General features: G+C 43.5%; 1 protein-coding gene across 1 annotated transcript; it reads right to left on the bottom strand.

Moving 5' to 3' along the window:
- Positions 1–4237: 4237 nt before the first annotated feature.
- Positions 4238–23196, bottom strand: WDR89 (WD repeat domain 89). The gene is made up of 2 exons (XM_062494874.1): positions 23134–23196; positions 4238–5867 (listed from the first exon to the last, which is right to left on the bottom strand). Exon 2 carries the CDS (start codon positions 5844–5846, stop codon positions 4668–4670), a length of 1179 nt encoding a protein of 392 aa, XP_062350858.1. The 5' UTR covers positions 5847–5867; positions 23134–23196; the 3' UTR covers positions 4238–4667.
- Between the last annotated feature and the right edge of the window lie 3066 nt (positions 23197–26262).

Below are 26262 nucleotides of genomic sequence, written 5' to 3'. Positions count from 1 at the left end.
TTTTCAAACCCTGCCTGATCACAATCCTGTGCAACCTGCTTTAGGTGAAGCTGCTCGAGCAGGGGGTTGGACCAGATGATCTCCAGAGGTCCCTTCCAACCCCAACCAGTCCAAGATCCTGTAAAACACAAGATGCAGCTCCAGGAGTGTGCAGGGGCCAAATCAGCACTTCCCATGACAAAATGCATTGCTTCACACAACACTCTGACCTAGAGAGTCACTGCACAGCAGGAGCCAAGAGAAAGCTGTCATTTGGAACAGCATTTCATGTCTTTGAAACGTTTTACTGTATCAGCTTCTCTGGTAAGGGATATTTGAACGTAGATATGCAGTTTGAATACATAGGACATGTACCATATACAATCTGGCCACAGAACAGCTTATGGCTGGCAACCGGATAAATAAATTCCACCCAGAAATGAATTCACAACTTTAGATTTGTCAAATAATTTCCACCTCAACTCCAAGGTGTGGGTAAAATCCTACACTCAAGTAATTGATGAAGTTATCCACAGACTTTGGGATGTCATCCTGAATGTCTTTTACTTGAAAAACTGAGCGTGCAAGTACTGCACTTGAATTACAGAGAAAATAAAAATAAACAAAGATTAAATTTCAGGACGTGCCAAATGCAAGTAAGTTAATTTTCACGTGTTTACAGCAGGATAATCTCCTGCTGCTCAGATACATCGTACAACCGGTTTACTATAAACTCTGAATAAAGACAGACATTGTTTTTTGCATTTAAGTAGTTATCTGGATTTCTGATTTTCATTTACTGGAACAAACCTGATAACTGCTTCCGGAATTAAAGCTTCCCTTGGGGTTAAACAATTCACACAGTGATGATTTCCAAAAGCTACTTGCACACAGCTTCAATTATGTAACTTTTATAAAGGTCAGATCTGGAGTCCTGCAAGGCCTTTGACACAGTCCCCTACTGCATCCTTCTGAACTGGAGAGGGATGGATTTGATGATGGACTCTTGGGTGGAGGAGGAATTGGCTGGATGGTCACATCCAGAGGGTAATGGTCAACAGCTCAATGTCCGGATAGAGGTCAAGGGGTCCCTCAGGGGTCTGTACTGGGATCATCTGTTTAATTAATGGCACAGACAGTGGGATTGAGTGCAGCCTTTGCAGATCAGCAGATGATACCAAGCCCAGTGGTGCTGCTGACACTCTTGAAGGATGAGATGCCACCCAGAGGGACCTGCACAAGCTCAAGAAGTTGGACCATGGGAATCTCACGAGGCTGAACAAGAACAAGTGCTGGGTGCTGCACCTGGGTCAGGGCAGCCCTTGGTACCAATCCAGGCTGGGGATGAAGGGATCTAGAGCAGCCCTGCCAAGGACTCAGTGCTGCTGCTGGAGAGGCTGGCCAGGGGCTGGCAGTGTGTGCTTGCAGCCCAAAAAGCCAACCCCATCCTGGGCTGCATCCCATCCCGAGCGTGGGCAGCAGGGCCAGGGAGGGCATTCTGCCCCTCTGCTGAGAGCCCACCTGCAATGCTGCATCCAGCTCTGGGATCCCAGCACAGGAGAGATGGTTCAAAGGGGGCCACAGAGATGCACAGAGGGCTGGGCACCTCTGCTGTGAACACAGGCTGAGATGGGGGCATGCAGCCTGGAGAAGAGAAGGCTCTGGACAGACCTTACTGCAGTCCTTCCACACCTGAAGGGGGCTATGGAAAAGATGGGGACAAACATTTTTGCAGACCCTGCTGGGATGGGACAAGGGGTAAAGGTTTTGAACTGAGAGGGTAGATTGAGATTATATATAAGGAAGACATTTTTTCCAATGAGAGTGGTAAAACACTGGCACAGGTTGCCCAGAGAGGTGGTGGATGCCCCATCCCTGGAAACATTCAAGGTCAGGTTGGATGGGGCTCTGGTTGAAGAAAATATCCCTTCTCCTTGCAGGGGGGGTTGGACTAAACGGCCTTTAAAGGTCCCTTCCAACTCAAACCATTCTCTGATTTGATGATTCAGAGTTTCTTAGCAATGCTGAAGCGAACTTGGGAGATGCCAAATTAACCCTAAGAGATTAAATATTGTTGGACAAATTACCCTGATTTAGAGTCTATTATTATTTATGTGATCACACATGGATTCTGCCTGTGCTCTGTGGTCTATGAAATAGTGTCTGCAGCTCACAGAAGCAAGCAGTGCTAATTACTTGTTCACACGTGGTTTCCATCTATATTTATTTTATGGGTATTAACCTGAAATTAAGTCAACACAAAAGAAAAAGGGAAACAACAAAATTGAGTATTTTCAGAGGCAACACAAACCTCAGTCTCGTGACAGCTGCTGTGCCTTTGCGGAATTTTAAGACACGGACACACATTTTTTCCCTTCCACTGCTATTTCTGTTATGCACGTAAAAGGGAGAAATCAGCTTCCCAGGGAAAATCATGGCTTCAGCTGTGACTGATACAAATCGATATCCACCTAATCCAGAAACAAGATAACAAGCACAGGTTGCATACTGCAAACTCTTCAGTCCCAGAACTCCCACCTCTGCCGCTTTAATTCAGAGGCAGCTGGCAGAGCACACTGGAATTTCACTCAGCAGACACTTGAAAGCAAGTGGAGGCAACCACAAGCTCCCTCTCTGTGCATTTCTCTACGTGCACACAAACCTGTCTTCAAGAAATCAAGCATGAGACAGACCCGACGGCTTTACTCCACTGAATGTGTCAAGATACCAGGAAAAGAGTGGGTAAACATCTAAAAAGCAAGTTATACACTGTACCTGCAATGAAATAGGTCTCAGAATCATCCTTCAGTCCCCCACCCCCAATGTGGCACTGAAGCAAGTCAGGCCCATGAGGGCTTTACAGGGAATTCAGAGTCTGAAGCTCTTGGTCCACTCAGTTACACAATAGGCAAAAAAGAGTGACCTGGGATAATAACTCTTGAGTGGGCACAAGACCCAGGTGCATCATAGCCCTGACACTCACTGCCCACCTCATCTCAAAATAGCACAATGTAATCTGGAAAGCAACAGATAAGGATGTTGAGGGCAACACGAATTTAACACAAGCAACAAAAACATCTGTAGAGAGCTGTGATTCTCAAATAGAAGCTGCACTTTTAAATAACCAGCAGTAACAAAAACCAAGTGAATCATCCCACTTATCACCAACAGGCAAACCCAAACCAACAACAGATTCACAGTTGTGGCTAAAGGGTATTAACAGTTTGTGAAACATCCTGTGGAAACTTGATACTTGTGGTTCAAAAGGACTCAATTCCAGAGATGATTCAGGCATCTTCAGCACAGCTGTAACCATACACTAGAGTATGTTCTGTACCTCAGAAACTGTTTCTAAACTCCAGGATAATCCTCTAAACCTGATGTTCAGGACTTGCTCTGAAAGAATTACCTAGCCACCCTCAAGGGGAAAAAGAAATAAAATAACCGAACCCCTCTTAAATCCTTTGCCAGCTAATGTATAACAGAGCAATTCCTAAATACTGTGGTGCTGGCTTCAGTTGTAGTGCACATGTGTAAGTACAGCCTAAGCACCAACACCATTGCCTGCAGCGGTCCTGGGAAGGCTGGAGGTGAGTGTGTGTGCAGAGCCAGGAGCCCAGGTTGGAGTCTGCCATCAAAGCAGAACAAGCTTCAAGCCTCACCCATTTTACAAGTACAGGGATGTTTTTGCACCACTCAATGGTATTCGGTGGAATAATAAACAAAAGTCTCCTTGGGGGATGTCCAGGCATAAACCCCTCTGGAGAGAGAAATGTTTTCTAAAGGCAAATCTCTAAAAGGTTTTGTTAAAGTCTCCTCTTATCAGTCTGTTCCTCCATAACTACAGTCTCTGAAGGCAGTGCTCATTTTTGGGTTTCAGCATTCCCACCCAGCATGTGATACCAGTTCCTTTCAAGTCAGGGTTTGGGATTTTAAGCACCACTGGTGTAATTACACCCATTAATTTCTCCAACCCACCAAAGATCTTCCTAGTCTTCCAGGTGCATTTAGTAGGAGAGAATGAAGCTGCTTGCAAAATTCTTGGGTATTTTCATGTAGGAAATAATGCCAGTTTAACAGTTCTCATACTCATACAAATTAGCTGCTGTTTAGTTGAATACATTCATATCTGCTATGAAAAAGATGGCTCTATCAGCTGCTTCTTTATGAGCTTGTTCTAAACCAGTGATGTAATAGTGCAAAACTACTTATTTTCTGTTTCATCAAGAAGTAATTCCTTCAGGCATTAAGATGTGACATAAAATCTTTTACTAAACTGAGTGATTTCATTAAGTTTTCTATGAAGAAAGCAAAATACAGCATGGAATACAAAAGCTTTTAAAATATGCCAGAGAATATAATTGGGAAGGTAACAAATTACGCAAGCCACACGCCTGCATTACACATTTAAAACATTGTCTGAGACTTAAAATAACCACAGAAATGGGTTTATATAATATGATTTAGCATCTGTTGTTCAAGAACTCAGGAGCAAGCATTTACTCTTTTCTGATTAATATTAGCAAGTTAAAAAAATAAAAGGCATTCTTCTGATGACTGAAATACATTCCCAGGGGGAATTCAAGCACCACAGTTCTTTCCACAGAAGACCTCCAAATAAAACATAGCCAAGTATTGCCTGGGGAGATTAAACATCAGGAAAGCTCTACACAGCAGAGATTCCCACTTTAGGCATTGCACTTTTTCCTGCTTTTGAGAGTGGTGTTGTGAACTCTCACTCTCTTCTGCACAGAAGAAGAGATCTTCAGAGACGTTTTCTTTGTGAGGGACCTTTCCACAGCCCCGGGTTTCCATAGCAACAGCTGAGCATCTTCTCCACCCGTCAGCAGAGACTCATCCGTGGGGCTCCAGCAGAAGGAGCGGACGGTGGCAGAGTGTCCTCCACACAGGGTCCCCACCAGGCTCAGGCCATCGGTGCCACAGCTGATCAGGTGGATGTTTCCCGTGGAAGTTCCCCCAATCAGGAAGAGTTTCTTTGCCTTTTCGTGGTACAAGCCACCCACCAGGTAATGCAGGCCGTGGTTTTCAGCACAGACCGACTGTCTGACATCCAGATCGTGCAGCAGGGTTATTGGTTCTTCAGTGTCCAGCTGAGCCATGTCCCACCAGCAGAACCCCTCGTCGTGTGTCATGCAATAGACCTGTTTGTAATCCTCCCCAGACCAGCCAAGAGAACTCACTGAGGAATCTGAATTGCAAGTCGATATCAAAGCATCATCTTCATTATCCTTGTTGATGTCAAACACGTTCACCAAGCCATCGGTTGACCCAGACACTAGCAAGTTGGGTTCGACAGGATGAAAACAGATTTTGGTGATGTCATCACTGTGACTTTCAGAATAGACTCCCAAGGGTTCTTTAGTGGCACCGGCACAGTCCGTAACGCCTCTCGCATCCCAAAACACCAGAAACGCGTCCTTCTCCACTTTTTCCGTTCCGGCACAAACGATGAGGTCAGTGCAGCTGACGTCGAAGCTGATGAAGACGTTGGAAGGATAGCCACTGAACACCCGCACAGGCTTCCGCGTGGCCGAGCGAGCATCCCAGCACTGCACCGTGCCCCGGCTGAGGGCTGAGAACAGCACGCTGTCGCACGCGTGGGCAAACCTGACCCCGCTGAGGGTGCCGGGGCGGGCGCGGTATTCCCGCAGGAAGCGCAGCGTCTCCCTGTCGTACAGCCTGATGGATTGACTGGAACAGCAGACTGCCACGAGGCGGCCGCCGCCGGGCTGGGCAGCTGTGGAGGTGTCCACGTCCAGCAGGTAGGCGGGCTCCTCGCTGGGCGCGCAGCGCCCGGCTATGCGCAGACCCGCCAGCCGCTCCTCCACCTTCTCCGCTGCGGTCATCTCCCCAGCCTCGCCAGAAACCTGCAACAAGTAAAAGCCAAGGAGAGTTTTAATTACAACGTTCTTCAACGGTGTTAGCTTTCAAAACACGTACGAGGAAGCATCTTGTGCAGAGGTGATGCACGGAGCTAAAATTCAATTATCCCGATGTCCTTCCCCACCACAACTTCATTCACAGGAACACATAACAGGAAAGGGCTCCCTGATTCCAGGAGCTCAGTCTCTCGTGTCTGTAAGCACCACACCAGATAATCCCTTTAGCAGATTAAACAGTCTATCTGGGAATCCTGGGGAAGTCACTTAACTAAATTTGCTTTATTACTTTTATAAAGTAACATGATGTTCTCCACAAGTGGAAACAAAATGAGTCACCCCCTCTACCTGAAGAGCAGTAAGATTTGTTCTAGGAAGCACAGCTCACAAGCAGCTGCATCAGTACAACAGGAGACTTCTCCAGTGAACTGTGCTGAGAGACGTGCACAGGGGAGGCAGAGAACAAGATCAAAACTACACAGCACTACAGCCTGAAATGGCCTGGTGGGGTAATTTTACAAGTATTTAGATGCCCAATGACTCACAGAAACACCTGCCAGCTATCAGGGACCACCTAAACAGGCTATGTGACCTGTGGAATTCACTGCAATTAAGCACCTCAACGTTTTTCTGAGCCTCCTGTAAAACCACAGAACACTGGCTTTTAGTGCAGCTGATAAAAATCTTCCCTTCAGAGGCAATTCCTCTCTGGCACTACTGAACTCTCCTAGAAACCCAAACTATTTCAGCAATGCACAAATGCAAACTTTACCCAGCAAAACCAAAATTAAACAAAATTCTCTTGCATCCTCTCACAGATTCACTTCTATAATATGCCCTAAAAAAAGAGGAAAGACATAGTTTTCCTTTCTATAACACAACAGAAAATTCTATTCTGCAACTGCAGTAAAGCTCCATCAATTCAGAGTCAGGAAAAGTTCAGCAGCATTTACATTTTAAAGAGCTATATGCAATGGTTTTAGTGGTTCACAAACTACAACCATTTTTTTTAAAGGAAGATGTAGGTATGTTATTACAGTCATCCACTTCTGTCAAAAACACAGGCTCAGTTAGACCACTGTTCTGTGTTTAAAAAGAATCAAAACCCAAACATTGAGAGGATCACAGCAGGTTTTAAGGGGTCAACTCTCCAGTGATTCCTCATTGGTACTGATATTTCCTTAAGGTCTGGGCCAGCAGCCAATCCCAGATACCACATGCATGAAATGACCCTTTAAAAAAAAAAAATCTAAAGAAAAATGAAATAAAAATCAGGCAGACACAGAACACAAGAAAATACTCTCATGCCTTCCCAGCTGTTCTATCATCAATTTTTTCTGCAGATTCTCCAGGCTGGATTTTTAGGGGTGGTATATGCAAGTCTCTGCGTATTACTTGCTTTAGTTGTAATTAATTGTCCATGAGAGACCAAAAACAAAGGAAAAGCTGCTATGACAAAGCTGCATTCTGCTTTTTTTCCCCTTCTTGGTGGTGTTTGTGGTTTCAGGGGTTTGCTTTCCCTCCTCTGGTTTGGTGTACACAAATATTCACGACACCATGTGACAAACCAGCAAATTCTTAAAAAACAACTTAAGCAGGAACACATAAAAACTTAATTCCCAAGTCACAAATAATCTCACTAAGCGATTTGCCTCAGTAATATCCTGACAATGAGGTCCCCAGGTTAATCTTCTACATCAAAGCAACCTTTCAGAGCACATCCACCAGCCATTTATGCCATAAAATGCAGACATCCTGTGGAAACTCCTTTCCCCTCTGAAGCAAAGAAGTTCAACGTGTTTTCTGGCATTACCCTGGGTCCAGCCTACCCACAGAATTCATTCCTTACTTACTTTTCTGGGTATGTCCTCAAATGAAACAAGCTTTCACTAGAGCTATTACATAAAGCCAACTGTTGTCAAACGCCGTTTGCTATGCTGCTTAAACACAAAGCTGTTAAACATTCTTGCAAATTAGTAATATAAACTGAAGAAATAAAATATTTTTAACATTATTAATTAGGAAAACTGCTTAATTCAATTTACTGAAGAATTACAATGGAAGCTTCTATTTAAATAGAGTTTCAAACACACATGCTTGAGGGTGGAGAGAGGAGTTTTTGTAAACCAGTTCTCCTGCAGTGCTATGGTTACTAAAAAAATCAGGTTATGTCTGTAAATTTCTTGTAAGAGAAATGTAGTTTTCCAAGTTGACCTGAATTTTAAGCTCTAAATATTCAGACTTTGTCTACTCAAAAGGCCAAGAAAACTCAAACAGACATGTTCCTGACAAATGTCATCCATTTGGAAGGCAAGCTCCAGTTGTTTAAATATTACTGACTGTGATAGAGAGTATCCTTCAATAAGCAGTTTCTATAACATTCATGTCAGAGCTTTTACTGGTGGGGAAGGCAAGGGAACTCTATAAATACCCAGAAGTTGTAAAAAGCCAGAGTCTGCAAAAGGAGGTTCATTCAGTTTTAATTATATGTTCTGGGAAATGAAATTAGCTCAATACAACTCTTAGGCTTTCACCCAGAATGACTTAAGTACAGCTATTCTGAAATACCAGAAAATGCTCATGTTTTCAGACAGAAGTGCAATTTCTACCAACAGGAAGTTGAAGGTTCAGTTTTCAATCCCACTTCCACCTCAACAACTAAGAAGCCTTAAAATTGTGTTCAATGGCACCTAGGTTTTTGCTAAAAACTCAGGAAAATGTCTGCCTTAGTAAGAAAGTCTTCATACTATTATGAAATTGTGATTGAAGGTTATATAAACAATTCATGCTCAAACTTCAGGGTGTAGCTGCCAGCCCTTCCTTTTCAGAAGGGGAAGTCACTGTTGTATTTTGATGGGAAAGTTTAAATGGCAGGAATAGGATCTGTGTTAAATTTATGAGACAAATAGGAAACAATGGTCTTCCAAACACAATAGAAGATAACTAAGCACTGGACTGCAGCCACCTACAAAGCACACGGTCCCCTGCACTGAAGCACTTTTAGCTCCTTGAGTTCAACAACAGAGGTATCTGTTTTCCAAAGAATCCTTTGGCAAAATCAGAGTCTTTGAAACGTTTTGGACATAGCACAACAACCAGTTGTGATGATCAGAGAGGAGAACTGCTCATGTCTGTATGACAAACTCTCTGGCACAGAGTTGTACCAACAGCTTGCTCTTGGACTGCTCCTCAACCTCAGAAAAAATCACAGAGGGCACTGGTCAAAAGCTCTTCTTTCCCCATGGCTCCTTCTCTGCTCAGAATGTGAGGTAGTTCATTAAATTCCACCTTCTCCAGCAAAATCTGGAGAAGGTCTGGATTTGCAGTCTCAACACTGATAAAATCCGGACGATGTCAAGCTGCCAGGAAATCACCACCACGGGGATGACACACCAGTACCTGGCTGAAGGTGTCTGCCTTTGGCCAGTCACTTGTGCTTGAAACAGAGGTGCAATCCCATCCTTAGGAATCACCATTCCTTATGTGGAACAGCTGAATCTTTCAGCTGTATCCACACCTGTACCCCCAGAGCCAGGAAAAGCCACACTGTATGAATTAAACCTCAAACTTCTATGTTATTACAGCTAGACTTGTGGAACTACACTCAGGTGATCCGTTCTATGAATTTAAGTACACAGTTACATGCAACCCCTGCACATCTCCTGGACAGCACAACTACCAGACACAATAAGCTTCTGGAAGGATACTCAAAACTCACATGTTGGGAACTCAGAATAAATACTGTTCTTTGAAATAACCTAAAATATTTTGACCTCCAGGGCATCCTACAAGGCTCCTTTAAAAAAGAAATAAACTCGATGTTTAGAATAGAAGGCATGAAGTGGAAGTGATGCCAAAAAAGCAGGACAGGATTTTTAGATGCCTTTGTTATATGGAGTGTGGAAACAACCACACAGCAAGACTAGAAGCAAACAGTTGTGCTGAAGGCAGCCCTTTCCAATGGTGGAGAAATGAAAAGCAAGTACCTATCTAAACAAACTAAACACTTAGCATTGTCCCAGCACATACTGCTGTGCTGTTTGTGAAGTATTCTAAAAGTTGCAGCTTCAATTCAAGCCAACAGGCTCATCAGTCCTCTTCAATCCTGAACGTTTTTTGAAAGATAAACCAGCAAATCGTAAGTTATTTCCCTTTCCCTTTGAGTGGTGTACAGAAGATGCTGCCAAGTTGCACAGTTCATCTTTCCAAAAGAGAATGTTAGCTCAAAAATACATAGAAATACAAATTTTCCTTTAAAAAATACAGGGGAAAATGTGGAATAATGGCACATTCTCAAAGGTTTAATCACTAATATAAGAGTAACTTATGAGTAGGAGGACAGAAACACATAATAAAATTAAAAAGACCTGTAGTTCTGGCAGTCTTCTCTGCAGAGGTCAAATACCAAAAATAGCAAGAGATCTGAACAGCAGCAGATGAAATCTTGCACTGTTCTTTCCCACTATAAACAATACAAACAGACCCTCCCATTATTTTCACAATTAAAAGTTCTAGAGCAAGCTGAGAACAAACCCGGAGCTCTGGGCAGCGGGAAGCAGCTCGTGCATGCACAGGACATGTGGTTTGCATTTGGGAGCTGAGCTGACAAGGCAGGGAGAAAACACAGCAGTGCTGCACTTCCCCAGTGCAGGGAGAAAACACAGCAGTGCTGCACTTCCCCAGTGCAGGGAGAAAACACAGCAGTGCTGCACTTCCCCAGTGCAGGGAGAACACACCAGTGCTGCACTTCCCAGTGCAGGGAGAACACACCAGTGCTGCACTTCCCCAGTGCAGGGAGAACACAGCAGTGCTGCACTTCCCAGTGCAGGGAGAACACAGCAGTGCTGCACTTCCCAGTGCAGGGAGAACACAGCAGTGCTGCACTTCCCCAGTGCAGGGAGAACACAGCAGTGCTGCACTTCCCCAGTGCAGGGAGAACACAGCAGTGCTGCACTTCCCCAGTGCAGGGAGAAAACACAGCAGTGCTGCACTTCCCCAGTGCAGGGAGAAAACACAGCAGTGCTGCACTTCCCCAGTGCAGGGAGAACACAGCAGTGCTGCACTTCCCCAGTGCAGGGAGAACACACCAGTGCTGCACTTCCCCAGTGCAGGGAGAACACACAGCAGTGCTGCACTTCCCCAGTGCAGGGACAACACAGCAGTGCTGCACTTCCCCAGTGCAGGGAGAACACACCAGTGCTGCACATCCCCAGTGCAGGGACAACACAACAGTGCTGCACTTCCCCAGTGCAGGGAGAACACACCAGTGCTGCACTTCCCCAGTGCAGGGAGAACACAGCAGTGCTGCACTTCCCCAGTGCAGGGAGAACACACCAGTGCTGCACTTCCCAGTGCAGGGAGAACACACCAGTGCTGCACTTCCCCAGTGCAGGGAGAACACAGCAGTGCTGCACTTCCCAGTGCAGGGAGAACACAGCAGTGCTGCACTTCCCAGTGCAGGGAGAACACAGCAGTGCTGCACTTCCCAGTGCAGGGAGAACACAGCAGTGCTGCACTTCCCAGTGCAGGGAGAACACAGCAGTGCTGCACTTCCCCAGTGCAGGGAGAACACAGCAGTGCTGCACTTCCCCAGTGCAGGGAGAAAACACAGCAGTGCTGCACTTCCCCAGTGCAGGGAGAAAACACAGCAGTGCTGCACTTCCCCAGTGCAGGGAGAACACAGCAGTGCTGCACTTCCCCAGTGCAGGGAGAAAACACAGCAGTGCTGCACTTCCCCAGTGCAGGGAGAACACACCAGTGCTGCACTTCCCCAGTGCAGGGAGAACACACAGCAGTGCTGCACTTCCCCAGTGCAGGGACAACACAGCAGTGCTGCACATCCCCAGTGCAGGGAGAACACAACAGTGCTGCACTTCCCCAGTGCAGGGAGAACACACCAGTGCTGCACTTCCCCAGTGCAGGGAGAACACACCAGTGCTGCACTTCCCCAGTGCAGGGAGAACACAGCAGTGCTGCACTTCCCCAGTGCAGGGAGAACACACCAGTGCTGCACTTCCCCAGTGCAGGGAGAACACACAGCAGTGCTGCACTTCCCCAGTGCAGGGAGAACACACCAGTGCTGCACTTCCCCAGTGCAGGGAGAAAACACAGCAGTGCTGCACTTCCCCAGTGCAGGGAGAACACAGCAGTGCTGCACTTCCCCAGTGCAGGGAGAACACAGCAGTGCTGCACTTCCCCAGTGCAGCAGCCTACAGAGACCTTTCCCCACCGGCACCACTCCTCATTTGAAGATGGAGCAGCAAATTATCTGAGTACAGAGGGGAAGCACAGAACAGCCCTCAGGAATGCAGTTTGTCCAGCACACACTCTGCTATAGCTGAGTTTGTCATTTCACCCAAGCAGAGGGAGAAAGGGCTTTTCCAGCATTCCCACAAAGCCTGCTGAAGGCAAAGAGCATTTAGTCATCAGGCAGGAAGGGAATAAAATGCACGAGAGGCTATGCTAAAATGCAGAGACAAGATGTAACTGCCAAGAGAATTATTTCATCCTCTCCAATCAACTACATCTAGCTTCCAAATGCAAGGCACAGTCAGAAAGAAGCTCCATGTAATTCTTCATTCGTGGTACAAAGAAAATTGTATCAGTAGAATAGAAAGAAGGAAAAAGATAAAAACACAAAGTCTGTGGGAAAATAAAAAAAAAAAAATAGGTCTACCAAGCTACTTGCCTTTGGGGTGTAATCCTGCTTAGCAATGGAGAGAAGAACTGTAGGTGGGAGAGAGAATCAAGGAAATAGCCTAAAACAGTATTGGTTGGAGGGAAAAAATAAGAGTCAGATGTAGAAGAGAATAAAGGGAAAAAGGCCCAGGTGCTCAGTGCTTTGGGGTTCAATAATTAAAAAAAAAATTAAATGGAGACTACAACTGTTCTGAACTCATCTTTTGGGGGCATAGACAAGTATTCACATCAATACAGAAAAAAAACCTCTTTTGAATATTATACTGGACATTCATAAAGATGGAATGCAAAAACAACTCCTAAATTGGATCAAGCATAGCTTTAAATGCATAGATCACAAAAACCATACAGTGACTATTTTCATCAAAAGATACTTTCTGGTTGTTTTTCTTTTTGGTGTAAGATTCTGCATTCAAACTAGAAAGACCTATCCTGATTTTGCATCCAACACTGGAAAATATGATGGAGATCTAGAGTGATCTAGAGATCTTGAATATTTAGGCATGCCTTTGGGTCCAAAGTGCAATGAATTAACATTCAAACTCAAGTAAGGAAAGCCTAGTGACAGTAATTCATGAATGAAAGAGATGGTAAAGACCTGCAAAAGATCAAATGACCAATTGAAAAAGTGTAGAATAATCCAGTATACAATTAAAAAACTCAAATAAGCTAGAAAGCACTATACGAAACTATAAAAATGCCAATTTACAATTTTTGGCTTCAAAATTAAGGCAAATTCATTAAAATATGATGCTCATATTGCTAACCTGCCTTCTCTAGAACAATTTATAAGACCCAGGCATAAACATGGGAAACATAGTTTCTAAATACTCTAAGGAACTGTGTAAAATAATAATTCAAACACATTTGAGAATATCCCTTTTTCAATCTTCTCTTTCCATGCAATTCCATGCTGGTGACATAGACCTACCAACAGAGGAGCCAAAAAGGAAGCTGTCCCCAAAATCCCACTCTGCCATGAACTCCTCTGTGAGGGGAGCTTCTCTTGTAGTGACCTCACCAGGTAGAGGATGTGACTGCATCTAGGTGTGGGTGAGGTGGTCATCCAATAAAGGAGTAATAAGAGGATAAGAGATGCTCTATTTTACTCTCATGGCTATTCTCAGATCAAGCTGGCAGAAGCAATCCTATTTTATAAAGGCAGGTCTGAAAAAGTCCCAGGCAAAGGGTAAATTACAGAAAGAGATACTGCAATTGGGCTATTTGTATTCTAAATTATTATTATTATTATTATATTATTATTATGTTTTCTTTTTTTTCTGGCAAAGAATACTGTATTTAAAAACACTTTGAAAGCTCATCTATGCCTGAATTGCAGTCTCAGAAGCCTCTGAACAGGTGAACAACAAATGCTGCATCCTCAGGTGGATTCTAGAGAACAGGAAAACTGTTCTAGTGCTGGGCCCTGGCTTTGCACTGAGCAAGGCTCTGATAAACAGGGGTCAAAGATGGGGCTTGTGCCTGCTGCCTTAATGGAACCACAGCTATCCTGCCAGGGTGCTGCAAACCTTGAAGAGAATCCAAGACTCAGCCTTCTGCACTTGTGCTTATCTCATCAGACCACAGCCACCACAGAGAAGTCATTTCCTTTCTCCTGTGAGCACCTCCCACCGAACGCATCCATGACTTCTTGTAACCACAAACATAGGAAAGAAGATACAGAACTCATCAGCCTCTCAAATAACAGACAGCCAACAGCTGCTGGAAATCAAACACGGAGGGTACAATGGTCACCTGCATGTAGCATTAAGTTTTGATCCATTCACATTTCAACACAGCAGCCACCAGAGGAGGTTCAAGCTCACTAACAGCATTTTCCTTTGTGAAGAGGTCCAACAGCTTTGCTGTCTGACTTGGCACTAGAGCTATGCACTGAGATGGTCATCTCAAACAAGACAGAAATACAGTATTTATCTAAGTGGATTTGAACAAGAGCCTGGCCTACAAATACTTCCCAGTCCTGACTGCGGCAGAAGAGCTTGCTGAGTAATTCCCAGGAAGGGCCAACATTCTCTCCTCACTTTCCCAATCAGTGAAACAAGGACAGTATTTGCCTGACACACAATCCTTGTGCACGCAAACAAGGTGTAGTAAGTACAGTCTGCAGCACACTTTCACACAAAAAGCCTTGTTCTGAATGTCTACACTGCAAGATACAATGCAAAAGTCACTGTGACAACATGGTGCTCCTGCAAATTCCACAATCAGAAAGTGCTCTGATGCCCTTTCAAGTTTGGGATTACAAGAAAGTACTCCAAGAGCAACGATTTTCAGGGCCATTTTAAACTGAACAAAACACCACATGAACAGGCAACACCAATGATCCACCCTACAGAGAGAGGTGAAAGGAAAAAATTACTTACATGGCTGCATGAATAATTTAGTGACCCTGAAACTACACCATTTATTTCATTCAATTTAGACACTGGCACTTACTACCAGCATCCTCATACAGAAGAAACCTGGAAATAAGTAAGAAGAAACCTGGAAATAATTAAGAAGTCTTCCCAAAGACTAATAAAATTTTATTAAATTCTTCCAAATAATTTATTTCTATACCACAGGAAACCTGGGAAATCTCAGCCTGAATTTAGCAGCAACCATAATAAAAGGATATAAAGAAATTTTTTTGTAACTGGAAAAATTACAAGAAAACTTCTACTACCACATACTGGTGCCAAAATACCTACAACAAGATAAAGTGGATGTTGTATTTACTGGAACATTTCAGAAATTCTTTCACAACAGTAATTTACCTTAAGTACACTTCATTATGAGAGCTCATTTTTCAAAACACAAAACTATTATGTCTTCAAGATTCTTTTCTTAACAACCCAAGCTTAAATCAGTTGCTGGTGAACAGGTAAGATAATTCCCTGCATGGGCAGACGTAGAGGAATAGCAGACAAACATTTGTGTGCTTGGTAATTCTTAGCCCCACTCTAACATCACTGCCCAAGCAGTTCTCTGAAGTTCCAGATGTACTGCACAGGCACAAACATCTGCCAAGCCTAAGCAGGGAAAACTACTTCTCCTCATTTTCCTCATCTGCTTCCCCAGAATTTGCAGAAAACTAAGGTGTCTTCACCAGTCACATCCCACAATATCCTTTTTTTTTTTTATATTTAGCTACTCCAGAAAATCCCCACCTCAAGTTAAATTGTCAGACCCTCTCCAGTTTCAAAGCAACAAGAGAAATTTGAGATCCCTGTGTGCCTGTGACAGTTCACAGACTATCAGTTTCCAAAACATGCTCTTTGTGCACAGTCTGACAGCTGGAAGCTCTGCTGAATCTTTATCATGCCCTAAGCTCCATTTTCAATGCTCTGTAGCAGACAAAAGGAAAAGATGTCATCTAAGTGACAACAGGAGGATGGAAGAGGCTGAAATAAAGGGTCTCAGAGATATGTTGCCTTTATCCTGATCAGGAGAATTTATTTTTGAGTCTCCACAAAAGATGCTAAGGCATCAAGGATGTGGACGTTGAATACTGAACCCATGCAAGACACTTTCATTCTCTTCAGCTCTTTGTCTTCAGGAGCCTTTAGACAGTGATTACTCTTGAACCATACAAGGAAGTCTATCAGCAGCTTCACCAATGCCATAAAAGGCTTTCAAAAAGTCAGCTTTTACTTTTCATGACACCCAAATGTACAGTGATTTTCCATAATCCACTGGAAGTTCACATTCAACTTTAAGTGAGCAACTTTAAGCGATTTAGGACCCAGTCACAAGAAATAAAATCATGAAAGGGAAGGACAAAGGAGAAAGCGTGCAGGTATTGATACTCCAGACTTTCTAATCAAGAGACCTGCTGTATGCAGCAACACAGACAATTCCTGCTAGCAAAACTCCGTGTTTTTCCTAGGACACACAAACCCTGAAAACCCACAAACACCTTCACAACATCTTCAGCAGCCTGTTGCCCCAAAATAAGACAAGGACAAAATGCAAAGTCAAGAGATTTTTGCATTTTCGTAACCCTGCTCTCAAGCCATGTTTGTTTGTTTGTTCTCAATGCTTAAGTAAACCTATATTTCACAGGGTCATGGCAGGCTCCCAGCAGTGCCCTTTGCTGAGGCAAATGTCTTGATAACTAAGCCACAATCAAGTGCAGAGAAGGAAGGGTTAGATGATGCAGGTAATGGACTGTTTATTTCACAAGAAGTAGCTGGATGCTTTGCCTTGTGTAGCTTGGCAAAGACAGACTGAGCAGGGATAGGATCACTATCTACAAATACATCAAAGGAATAAATGCTGGGGTGGGAGGGGAGCTGCTCAAGAACAATACTGGCACAAGAGTTTAAGAGTATAAACTGACCATAAATAAAATATGAAGCAGAAATCATAAAGTTTATCTTACAAAATACTTCCCAGTTGTAACAGTGGGGGTAAAAACTTTAACTGTCTTTATCTGGGTTTTATAACCCCGCCAGCCTGGCACCCACCACTGTCCTTGCACAGCAAAGAACCCAAATAGGAAGGCAGACTGAGAAACAAGCAACTCTGAGATAAGCTGGCTCATTATTCCTTTCTGGAAGATACCATGCAGCCAGGCAGTCAACAGCAAGACGTAATATTTGCTCAGTCCATATTTTCAAAAGCAGCATCAAGACTTTAGTAAGAGAGCATGTATGTGCATGAAGAGAACACAGCTTCCAGCTGAAGGTGGTCTCCTCTCCATGACCTTGGAACTGTCGGGACAGTTCCAGCCTAAGGAGCTGAGCGTGCCCCTCCACACAGCCACGTCTAATGCCAAGGATTTTGGGTGGAAAACCCCGGAGTTTGGGACACGCTGCCATGGGCTGTCATTCCGCTCTCGGCCACCGGGTGTCGCCAGTGACCGTCCCAGAGCAGCTCACCGAGTGTCGCGATTTACCCGAGCCAATAATAATTAACCCCCGAGCGTTAATTAAGCACCAATGTTTTTTTTTCCTTCCTTTTAAAAGCCTCCGTTCCGCAGATCAGACCGCTAATCAAAAATCACAGCCTTCGCTTAGAACTGCCTAGCACGAAAAACGGATGAAAAAAAACCACAAAAAAACAACCAAATTCAGCTATGTCACGACTTTCCTTTCTCAACAGAGGTTAAAAATATACACGTTCTCTATTAACGTCTCATTTGATGAATTTAATCCACAGAGTTTGATCATTCAGACTTCACAACAATGCGAGATGAGGCTCCTGATGTGTCCATGCAAGGCACAGGTGAACACACAGGGAATGACTGACTTGCGAGCATTGGTACTTGCTCTTTCAGCATCCAGCAAGTGCTGAGTCCAGACACACCCATCCCAAATGTCCTAGGGAAGAGGGATGAACAAACCAAACCTAACAACTACAAACCCCTTCCTCTCTCAATCTCTCACACTCGTATAATCTATCTCCCACAAACACTCCCAAATCAGGAGTGCCCAATGCACATGCAAGGTTATAGATGCTCAATCCATTAAACCACCAGAATTAACTTCTCTTTAAATCTGCTTTTCTCCCTTTCAAAACTGAGTCATGCATTTCTTTAGATACCCTGACAGACATTAAATAAACTAAAATCAAATCCTCTCACCTCAAAAAACTCCTTCATAAACTGCATAAAAACTCAAGTTAGAATTCCTATTAAGAGCTGGATGTTTCTAAACTTTTTTCTTTCACAGCTGCTTGTCCCTTCTGATTACACAAAGGTGTAATAACACTTAATTCCAGCTCTCCCACTCATTGCCATAGCAACAAAGATACACAAATTATTATTATGAAAAGAGCCTCAAATCATTGAAAAGTGAACAATATCTGAAGCTTCCTATTCCAGGTACTGCCAGCATACAACTCCAGTTTGCCAATTTTATTAAATACTGGGCTGTCTTTTCACCAATTTAACTGCTCACCAATTGTACACATTCTTTTTAATGAGAAGTAGAGCAATGATTTTGCCTTGAAACAGGCAGAAAGAAAGATCTCAGTAGTTATGGTGAGCTGCAGAGAGAGGTGCAAGTGAAAAGCTGTTAATCAGTTAAAAATACAAAAAAAGTTTCTGGTGAAGAAAAAAAGTGATTGCAAGAAAGGTTATAAACAGTAGAGCAAAACAATCATTTTACTTTAAAACTATTTTTTGATTTGCATAATTTAATTTAAGTCAGCATAAGAACCATGGGTGCTTTAATGCAGCTGCCTTTTCACAGGTAAGATTCAGCTACCATATTAAACAAAGAACTTTTAATTTTGATTTTTATTAGGTTTTCATTTATCTGAAAAACTAAAGAATAAATATATATATATATATATATAAAGTGCCCTTTCAAGGCCACAGTGCATTTTTATACAAAACAAGTCTCAAAAAGGAAAACAATGGGAACTAGTAAGTTTTGAAATACTTGCATTCCTTTATCTGCTGCAAATTTAGTCTCAAAGTAAACATTAGGTCACCTCGAAATATTTTCAGCAATACAATACAAACAATGCAATAAAAAAAATACAAAACCCTGATAATACTAGCAATCTGGAAGAAGTGTTTTCAGATGAATGTGAAAAAGGGTTGATAAATTAATGTCAAGTCTATAAAGGGTATAAACAACAGTACACATGGTTTATGTTGCAAAGGAGATCAGACTAGATAATGTAATAGTCCTTTTCAGACTTTAACACCTGACATAAACAGAATCAAAATTTATCAGACTAAAAAGCTTATAGCATAATAATATATATTATAATATAATTCTTGTTAAAATAGACAGCTGCAAATATTTGCTTCCTGCCAATTCTTCCAAATTATTTTGACTGTTGCAAAAATTCATCCTGTAGGGCCTAGAAACAGGACAGAAAACACAATCTATGCTGGGACCTTCAGAACAGCCTCATGGAATCACCCAGTGTTTGTGCTGCAATTTCAGTGTGATTTTTACACTCCTGTACACTGGCTTAGCTAATACTTTCCCACCCCCACTTCCTGCTTTGTTCTCACTGAAATATTTTCTTAAAACTTGCATCCAAGTATCAGCTAAGGCAAAAATACATAATAGAAACAATTCAACCAAGGCAATATTTTGGTACCAGACATCCTTCACTCCCAGTCTAAAGCTCTACTTTACCAAAGCACCCATCTCTATCCCATTTCCCAAACCCTCCACCTTTCATTCACTGGAGAAGCTAGAAAAAAAGAACTGTCTCAGTCGTGTGCAGAAGTTACCTCCACATACACTTAACTAACCAACCCCAAATTAAATGCAGGAGGAAACAAGAGAGGAAAATGCACCAGCAAGAATTTATGCAATAGTTCTGTGTTTAACTTCTCTGTTAGAGGAAAGGGGAAGCTGCAGGGACATGAGAAGGGCAAGACCTAAGGGAGAAGTGGGTGGTGGGTCAGGCTGAAGGTCCCTGAGGAGGGCAAAGGTGTGTTTCAGGTTGAACTTCCTAACCCCAGATGGAATTGGGCTATATGCTTTTTTTCTGCCTTTCCTACATCCCCCATTGCCCATCTTGCACCTGAACTGCTCTCAAGTCCAAAAGCACACTCCAAAACCTTGCTAAGTCCCTGATTCACAATTCTCAACACTTCCTTTTAATGTCTGGTGTGAAAGCCACTAATGGGCTTGTCCTCACACAGGAGAAGCTGAGCCCCATAAAAACTGTATTTTCACTCACCAAATAAACCCAAGTCTGAGACTGTCTGCAGAGGCAGCTTGGTAGCAACACACTTGAGCAGCATGGTAGTGCTGATTCCCTTCTGTTTTGCCCATTTGTCTTTTTTTTCCCCTCCAGAAAAGCTTGGAAATACCATTATTTGTACTCTTCCAGTAAAAAGCACAACAAAGCTGGAAAATGCTGTCAGCAGGAAGCAACCATCTGGTCTCTCAGGAGACAACCCATGCAGTCAGGCACAGACCAGACCCCAGGGCTGTCCTGCAAAAATGATGCAGAGAAAGAAAAAAACACTTAAAAAAATAATTCTGAAAGGTTGAGAGAATCGAGGTTGCTCAGCCTGGAAAAGAGAAGGCTTTGGGTGCCTTTGGGTGACATAATTGCAGCCTTCCAGTACCTGAAGGGAACCTGCAGGAAAGATGGAGAGGGACTATTTACCAGAGCCTGGAGTGACAGGACAAGGGAAAGTGGATTCAAACTGACAGAGGGCAGGAAGAAATTCTTTACTGTGAGAATGGTGAGGCACTGGCACAGGCTGCCCAGAGTAGCTGTGGCTGCTCCATCCCTGGGAATGTTCAAGGCCAGGCTGGATGGGGCTTGGAGCAACCTGGTCTGGTGGAAGGTGTCCCTGCCCATGGCTGGGGGATAGAATAAGATTTTAAGGTCCCTTTCAACCCAAACCACTCTACGATTCTGTGTTCTTTAAAAAAAAAAAAATTTTAAAAGCCACCTGAACATCATCAATCATCCCATGCACAGAAGTCTTATAAGGAAAAAATGAATATATTTATTTGCAGAAGGACTGAGACCACAGAAGAGACAGACAGGCCTCAGGTCATGTCAATGTATGCAGAAGCTGCCCAGGAATTTTGTGCCCACCTTTCCCTACCCAGCTGCTCCTTGGCCCCATAAAATCGTATTTGGAGAAAAATACAAACAGCTACACCAATCTTTAACTCTACACAAACAGAAACCAAAATGCAAACTTTAAACAAGCACCATGTAAAAACTGCACCTAGAAAGCATGGGATTCACATGAACACAAACCTGTTCACTTATTCTGCTGACAGGGACAATTATCTTCAAGAGCTGCTCTGCACACACACTTCACTAAACCTGACTATTCTCTCAAACAGGAAACACACCGAAAATATTAGGAAATAAAAGACACTAACATAACTTAGTTCTCAGAACAAAGTTTTTACAGACTTAAAAACCAGCATACTAAGAAAATAGCTTGTGTTTCTGCATTCTTTCAAATATGTACCATGTGTCTAGAAAAAATTAATTTAGAATTATGGGATTGTAACCAATATGAGCTAGTAACATCACAAGGAACTGATGATTCCACTCCCTGTACCTTTTAGGAAAAGTTAATTCTGCAACACAGTATACTGTGAGATATCCGATAATTATATAAAACATAATTTAAGAATATGATATCACAGCATTAGCAGTAGGTTCTGTAACTACTTTTTTTTTTCCAAAACTATAGAAAACTTTCTTTTCCTTTTTTTTCCCCAAGGGAATAAAACTACCAAACAAAAACCCCCAAACTGCGACTTTTATTTCTTCTTCTGACCTTTTCCAGATTTGTTTGGGTTTTTTTGTTGTTGTTTTAGACTGCTACAATTACTAATAAAGATTCCCATCTGCACCAAACCTGGGTGAGGTCAGCTGGTGCTTGCCATCACGATTTCCTAATGCATATTTTTATTGAGTCACAGAATTATTGAGGCTGAAAAAGACATTTATAATCAAGTCCAGACATTAACCCAGCACTGCCAGGGCCACCACTAAACCATGTCCCTAAGCACCACATCCATATGAATTTGAGCACTTCCAAGGGACGGTGATCCCACCATTGCCCTGGGCAGCCTCTTCCCTGCAGGCATTTTTACCTGGATCCTTATCACTACTCCCTGCCAGTGTTCCTCACCCTGGATCCTTATCCCTGTTCCCTGCCGGTGTTCCTCACCCTGGATCCTTACCCCTGTTCCCTGCCGGTGTTCCTCAACCTGGATTCTTATCCCTGTTCCCTGCCGGTGTTCCTCACCCTGGATCCTTATCCCTGTTCCCTGCCGGTGTTCCTCACCCTGGATCCTTACCCCTGTTCCCTGCCGGTGTTCCTCAACCTGGATTCTTATCCCTGTTCCCTGCCGGTGTTCCTCACCCTGGATCCTTATCCCTGTTCCCTGCCGGTGTTCCTCACCCTGGATCCTTATCCCGGTCCCTACCGGTGTTCTTTACCCGGATCCTTATCCCGGTCCCTGCTGGTGCTCCTCACCCTGGATCCTTATCCCTGTTCCCTGCCGGTGTTCCTCACCCTGGATCCTTATCCCTGTTCCCTGCCGGAGTTCCTCACCCTGGATCCTTACCCCTGTTCCCTGCCGGTGTTCCTCAACCTGGATTCTTATCCCTGTTCCCTGCCGGTGTTCTTTACCTGGATCCTTATCCCTGTTCCCTGCAGGTGTTCCTCACCCTGGATCCTTATCCCGGTCCCTGCCGGTGTTCTTTATCCGGATCCTTATCCCTGTTCCCTGCCGGTGTTCTTTACGCTGGATCCTTATCCCGGTCCCTGCCGGTGTTCTTTACCCGGATCCTTATCCCTGTTCCCTGCAGGTGTTCCTCACCCTGGATCCTTATCCCTGTTCCCTGCCGGTGTTCTTTACCCGGATCCTTATCCCTGTTCCCTGCCGGTGTTCCTCACCCTGGATCCTTATCCCTGTCCCTGCCGGTGTTCTTTACCCTGGATCCTTATCCCTGTTCCCTGCCGGTGTTCTTTACCTGGATCCTTATCCCTGTTCCCTGCCGGTGTTCCTCACCCTGGATCCTTATCCCTGTTCCCTGCCGGTGTTCTTTACCCGGATCCTTATCCCTGTTCCCTGCCGGTGTTCTTTACCTGGATCCTTATCCCGGCCGTGTCACGGTTCCCGTTCCGGTTCCGGTTCCGGTTCCCGTTCCCGTTCCCGTTCCCGTTCCCTCAGAGCCCCCCGGCCTCCGCCGCGTGCGCCCCGCGCGGCCCCTGCCAGCCCCGCCCCCGCCTCGCCATTGGCTGCAGCGGCCGCCATCTTCGGCCCGTGGAGGCGGGGAAGGAAGCGACGCACGGGAAGGGGATTGGTGCAGATGCGGAGGGGGCGGGGCCGGACGCAGTCGGCGCGCTGGTATTGGCTGGCGCAGGAAGCCCCGCCCCGGCGCCGCGGCTGCGCTCGGCCGTGTCGCGGTTGGAGGCCCCGGAGGGAGCGGGCCCGGAGCCGGAGCGAGCTCCGGGAGAGCAGCAACACACAGGATTGTTTCCTAGGAGGAACCCAGAGACGAAGGTTCATTAGGTTTCCTTTTCCTTCATCTTGTTGTCAGATTTTCCCAGATCCTTATATTTTTCTTCCAATTCAACTTCCAAATAATACTTTTGTCCTTTTTTTACTTACCAATTACTAGGCTAACACATCCAGGCTATGAAAAGGAAGATGGCATAACTAACATTTGCTTCTTCTATTGTTTTATTTAATATTTCCCCAAGTTTTGTAATTCAAAATTCCTTGCTTTACTTTGAATTTACTGTCCAGCAATGATGAGCAGCATTAATCCATAGCCTTGGATGGATGTTACTCAGTGAGGAAAATAATTTGTACCTTTATTTTCATAGCAATTAAAATCACATATATGGCGTTTTCTGATAAACGATGTCAATAATATTACCAATAACATGGACAAATAAATAACTTAAAGGCTTTTTTTAACCATAGAAATATTTTCATTAGCTAAGTTTGCACTTCCATTTTTTAAAATTGGAATCTTAACATTTGAGCTGACTAGGTATTGTTCTAGCAAAATAAAAAAGCTTTAGCTAAAAAAAATGATGTTGTCAAGTTATATGAACAATGACCTTAGAGCAGTATAAAAAGCACACCTTGTAGTTCTGTTTTATGTCGCCTTAAAGAAGAAAGTCAATCAAAAGACTTCAAAATGCTGACAATTTCATTTGTTTGTCACTAGCCATGTGCAAAATTTTAATTCTACATGCTCCAGTACAACTGTTATTTTTACCATTTCCACTTAGGTAGGTACATAAATAATGCATGTATTTATGTTCTACCACTGCAATTATCTTTCTGGAAGCAGAGATTACCTTTTTCTGTTGATCACTGCAGCATTTTGAATAATTTATTAGAACCAGGTACTTGGGTTCCTGAGGAGTCACAGATTCACAGCTCACCAAACTCCCAACTGCCATGCAAAAGTGCCTCTTTTTTGTTTATTTTTGCTCCTTAAAAGTTATTTGGTGGACATTTTTACAGTGCACTGAACATAGAAAAATATCTAAGTGCAGTAAAGCACAAAGACCCAACTGACACACTTATGTTTTCATAGTAGATGTCTTTCCCTCGTTGTAAAGCCTCATCCTGCCAGATCTGTCACCCAGAACTAAAGTCTGCTCACACTGGTGAGATTAGTTCTGAAGATTTCCAAACAGGAGGCAGATGATTTCACTGAAGACACAATATGCATTATAAGACTGTATTATAAATATCAGTATTACAATCATATTTTCAGATTGTAGTTTTTAATCTGAGTTTCCCAGGGCAGTCACCATGAATTCATCAAATACCTTCTGTTCATTGTTCATGTGGTAAAAACAGCTGCAAGATCAACTGGAATGCCATGGTCTGCCATCACAGATTTGGTGCCCAATACTCTCAGACAAGTGCAGCTGTATTAACAGAAAATACCAGGTTTTGTATAGCACACCAATGCTGCTGAGTCAGTGTACCATGGGTAGAGATGCAGGGGTGAAGTTTACCTCAGGAATTGCAGGGCAGATGCTCCAGAGATCACTTAAAATGCTTGACAGTTACTTTACAGACATAAATGATATTTTGAGAAAGGAATCTTCAAGACCGGCGCCCCTCCCTTAGAAGAAACTGAAGTCTGAACAAATCTGAGTTTCAGTGTCATGTACTCTACGCCAGAGGTCAAGAACTCAAACAGCAAATTATCTAGAATGAGATTTTTTTTCTTCTCTCTGTTTGCATCTACTTAATATGCCAAGGTTATTTTTTGTGGCAGTGTAGTTTGGTTACCAACTTTTTCAATATAACAATTTGTAATTAGCTCCGACACTCATAGAAAGTGTTACATACCAAGGATCAATGAATGTTAACTCCCTCAGCAGATTCCTGCAGCTGAAGTAGCAGAAGTTAATGTGGTTTGCTGGAGAGAAGGGTTTATTTTTAACATCTTTAAAAGCTACAGATCATTGGGTTTTACTTCTCAGTTCTCCTCTGTTTGTTGGAGATAAGAGGGAGCAGGGAGCTCACAAACCTCTCTCCAGCATTTTTTGGCAGTTCTAGCTGCAGAACTTGACAAAATGCACAAGTGAGGCAAATTTATTATTACTGATGATGATCAAGGTTTGGGATTTACTGAAGGCACTTCAATGTTTAATTGCCACTTAATGCTGTATAAGCATTTAATAAACCAAAATCAAAGGTGATTAAATTCTATGCTCTGATTACAAGTACAATAAAAAGAAGTTTTGATTGCAAAGTCAAGTTGTTGGGTAAGGACACCATTTTTGGAGGTCAGCTTAGAGCTAGTAGTGTTTGACTTCACATAAACTAAGCTAGCTTCCTTCATCCTGCAGTAAATAAACTGTATCTCTTTGCTACAGCAATTCTTTATTTTAATAATGCTGCTGTTGGCAGCAGTGCTCACCATTTCTTATACCTGCCCGGGGTGTCAGGTTAAGATTTTATATTGGATCCTGTTGAAAGCAAAAACCTGGGCCATGCACTGGGGGTTCCTCCTCAACCTCCTCACATGTTTCCTGTAATTGACCCTCGGAGGCTGAGGGGATTCAGGTAGGAAAACAGACTGCAGACACATCTATATGTTTTCCTGGTCATCCTCACTGCCTGAACAGTCCTGCTTGGAGCGTACTTATTGAAATCTGATTTTTTTTATTGGCACTTTTGTTAGTGGCAAGAATTCCAGATTCCTCCCTGAAGAGGAAAGATCAAGCTGGCCACTA

The sequence above is a fragment of the Cinclus cinclus genome, chromosome 6, assembly GCF_963662255.1.
Source record: "Cinclus cinclus chromosome 6, bCinCin1.1, whole genome shotgun sequence".
Taxonomy (NCBI): Eukaryota; Metazoa; Chordata; class Aves; order Passeriformes; family Cinclidae; genus Cinclus; species Cinclus cinclus.
Note: the sequence above shows the minus strand (reverse complement) of the source record. Positions and strands in the feature narration are given on the sequence as shown.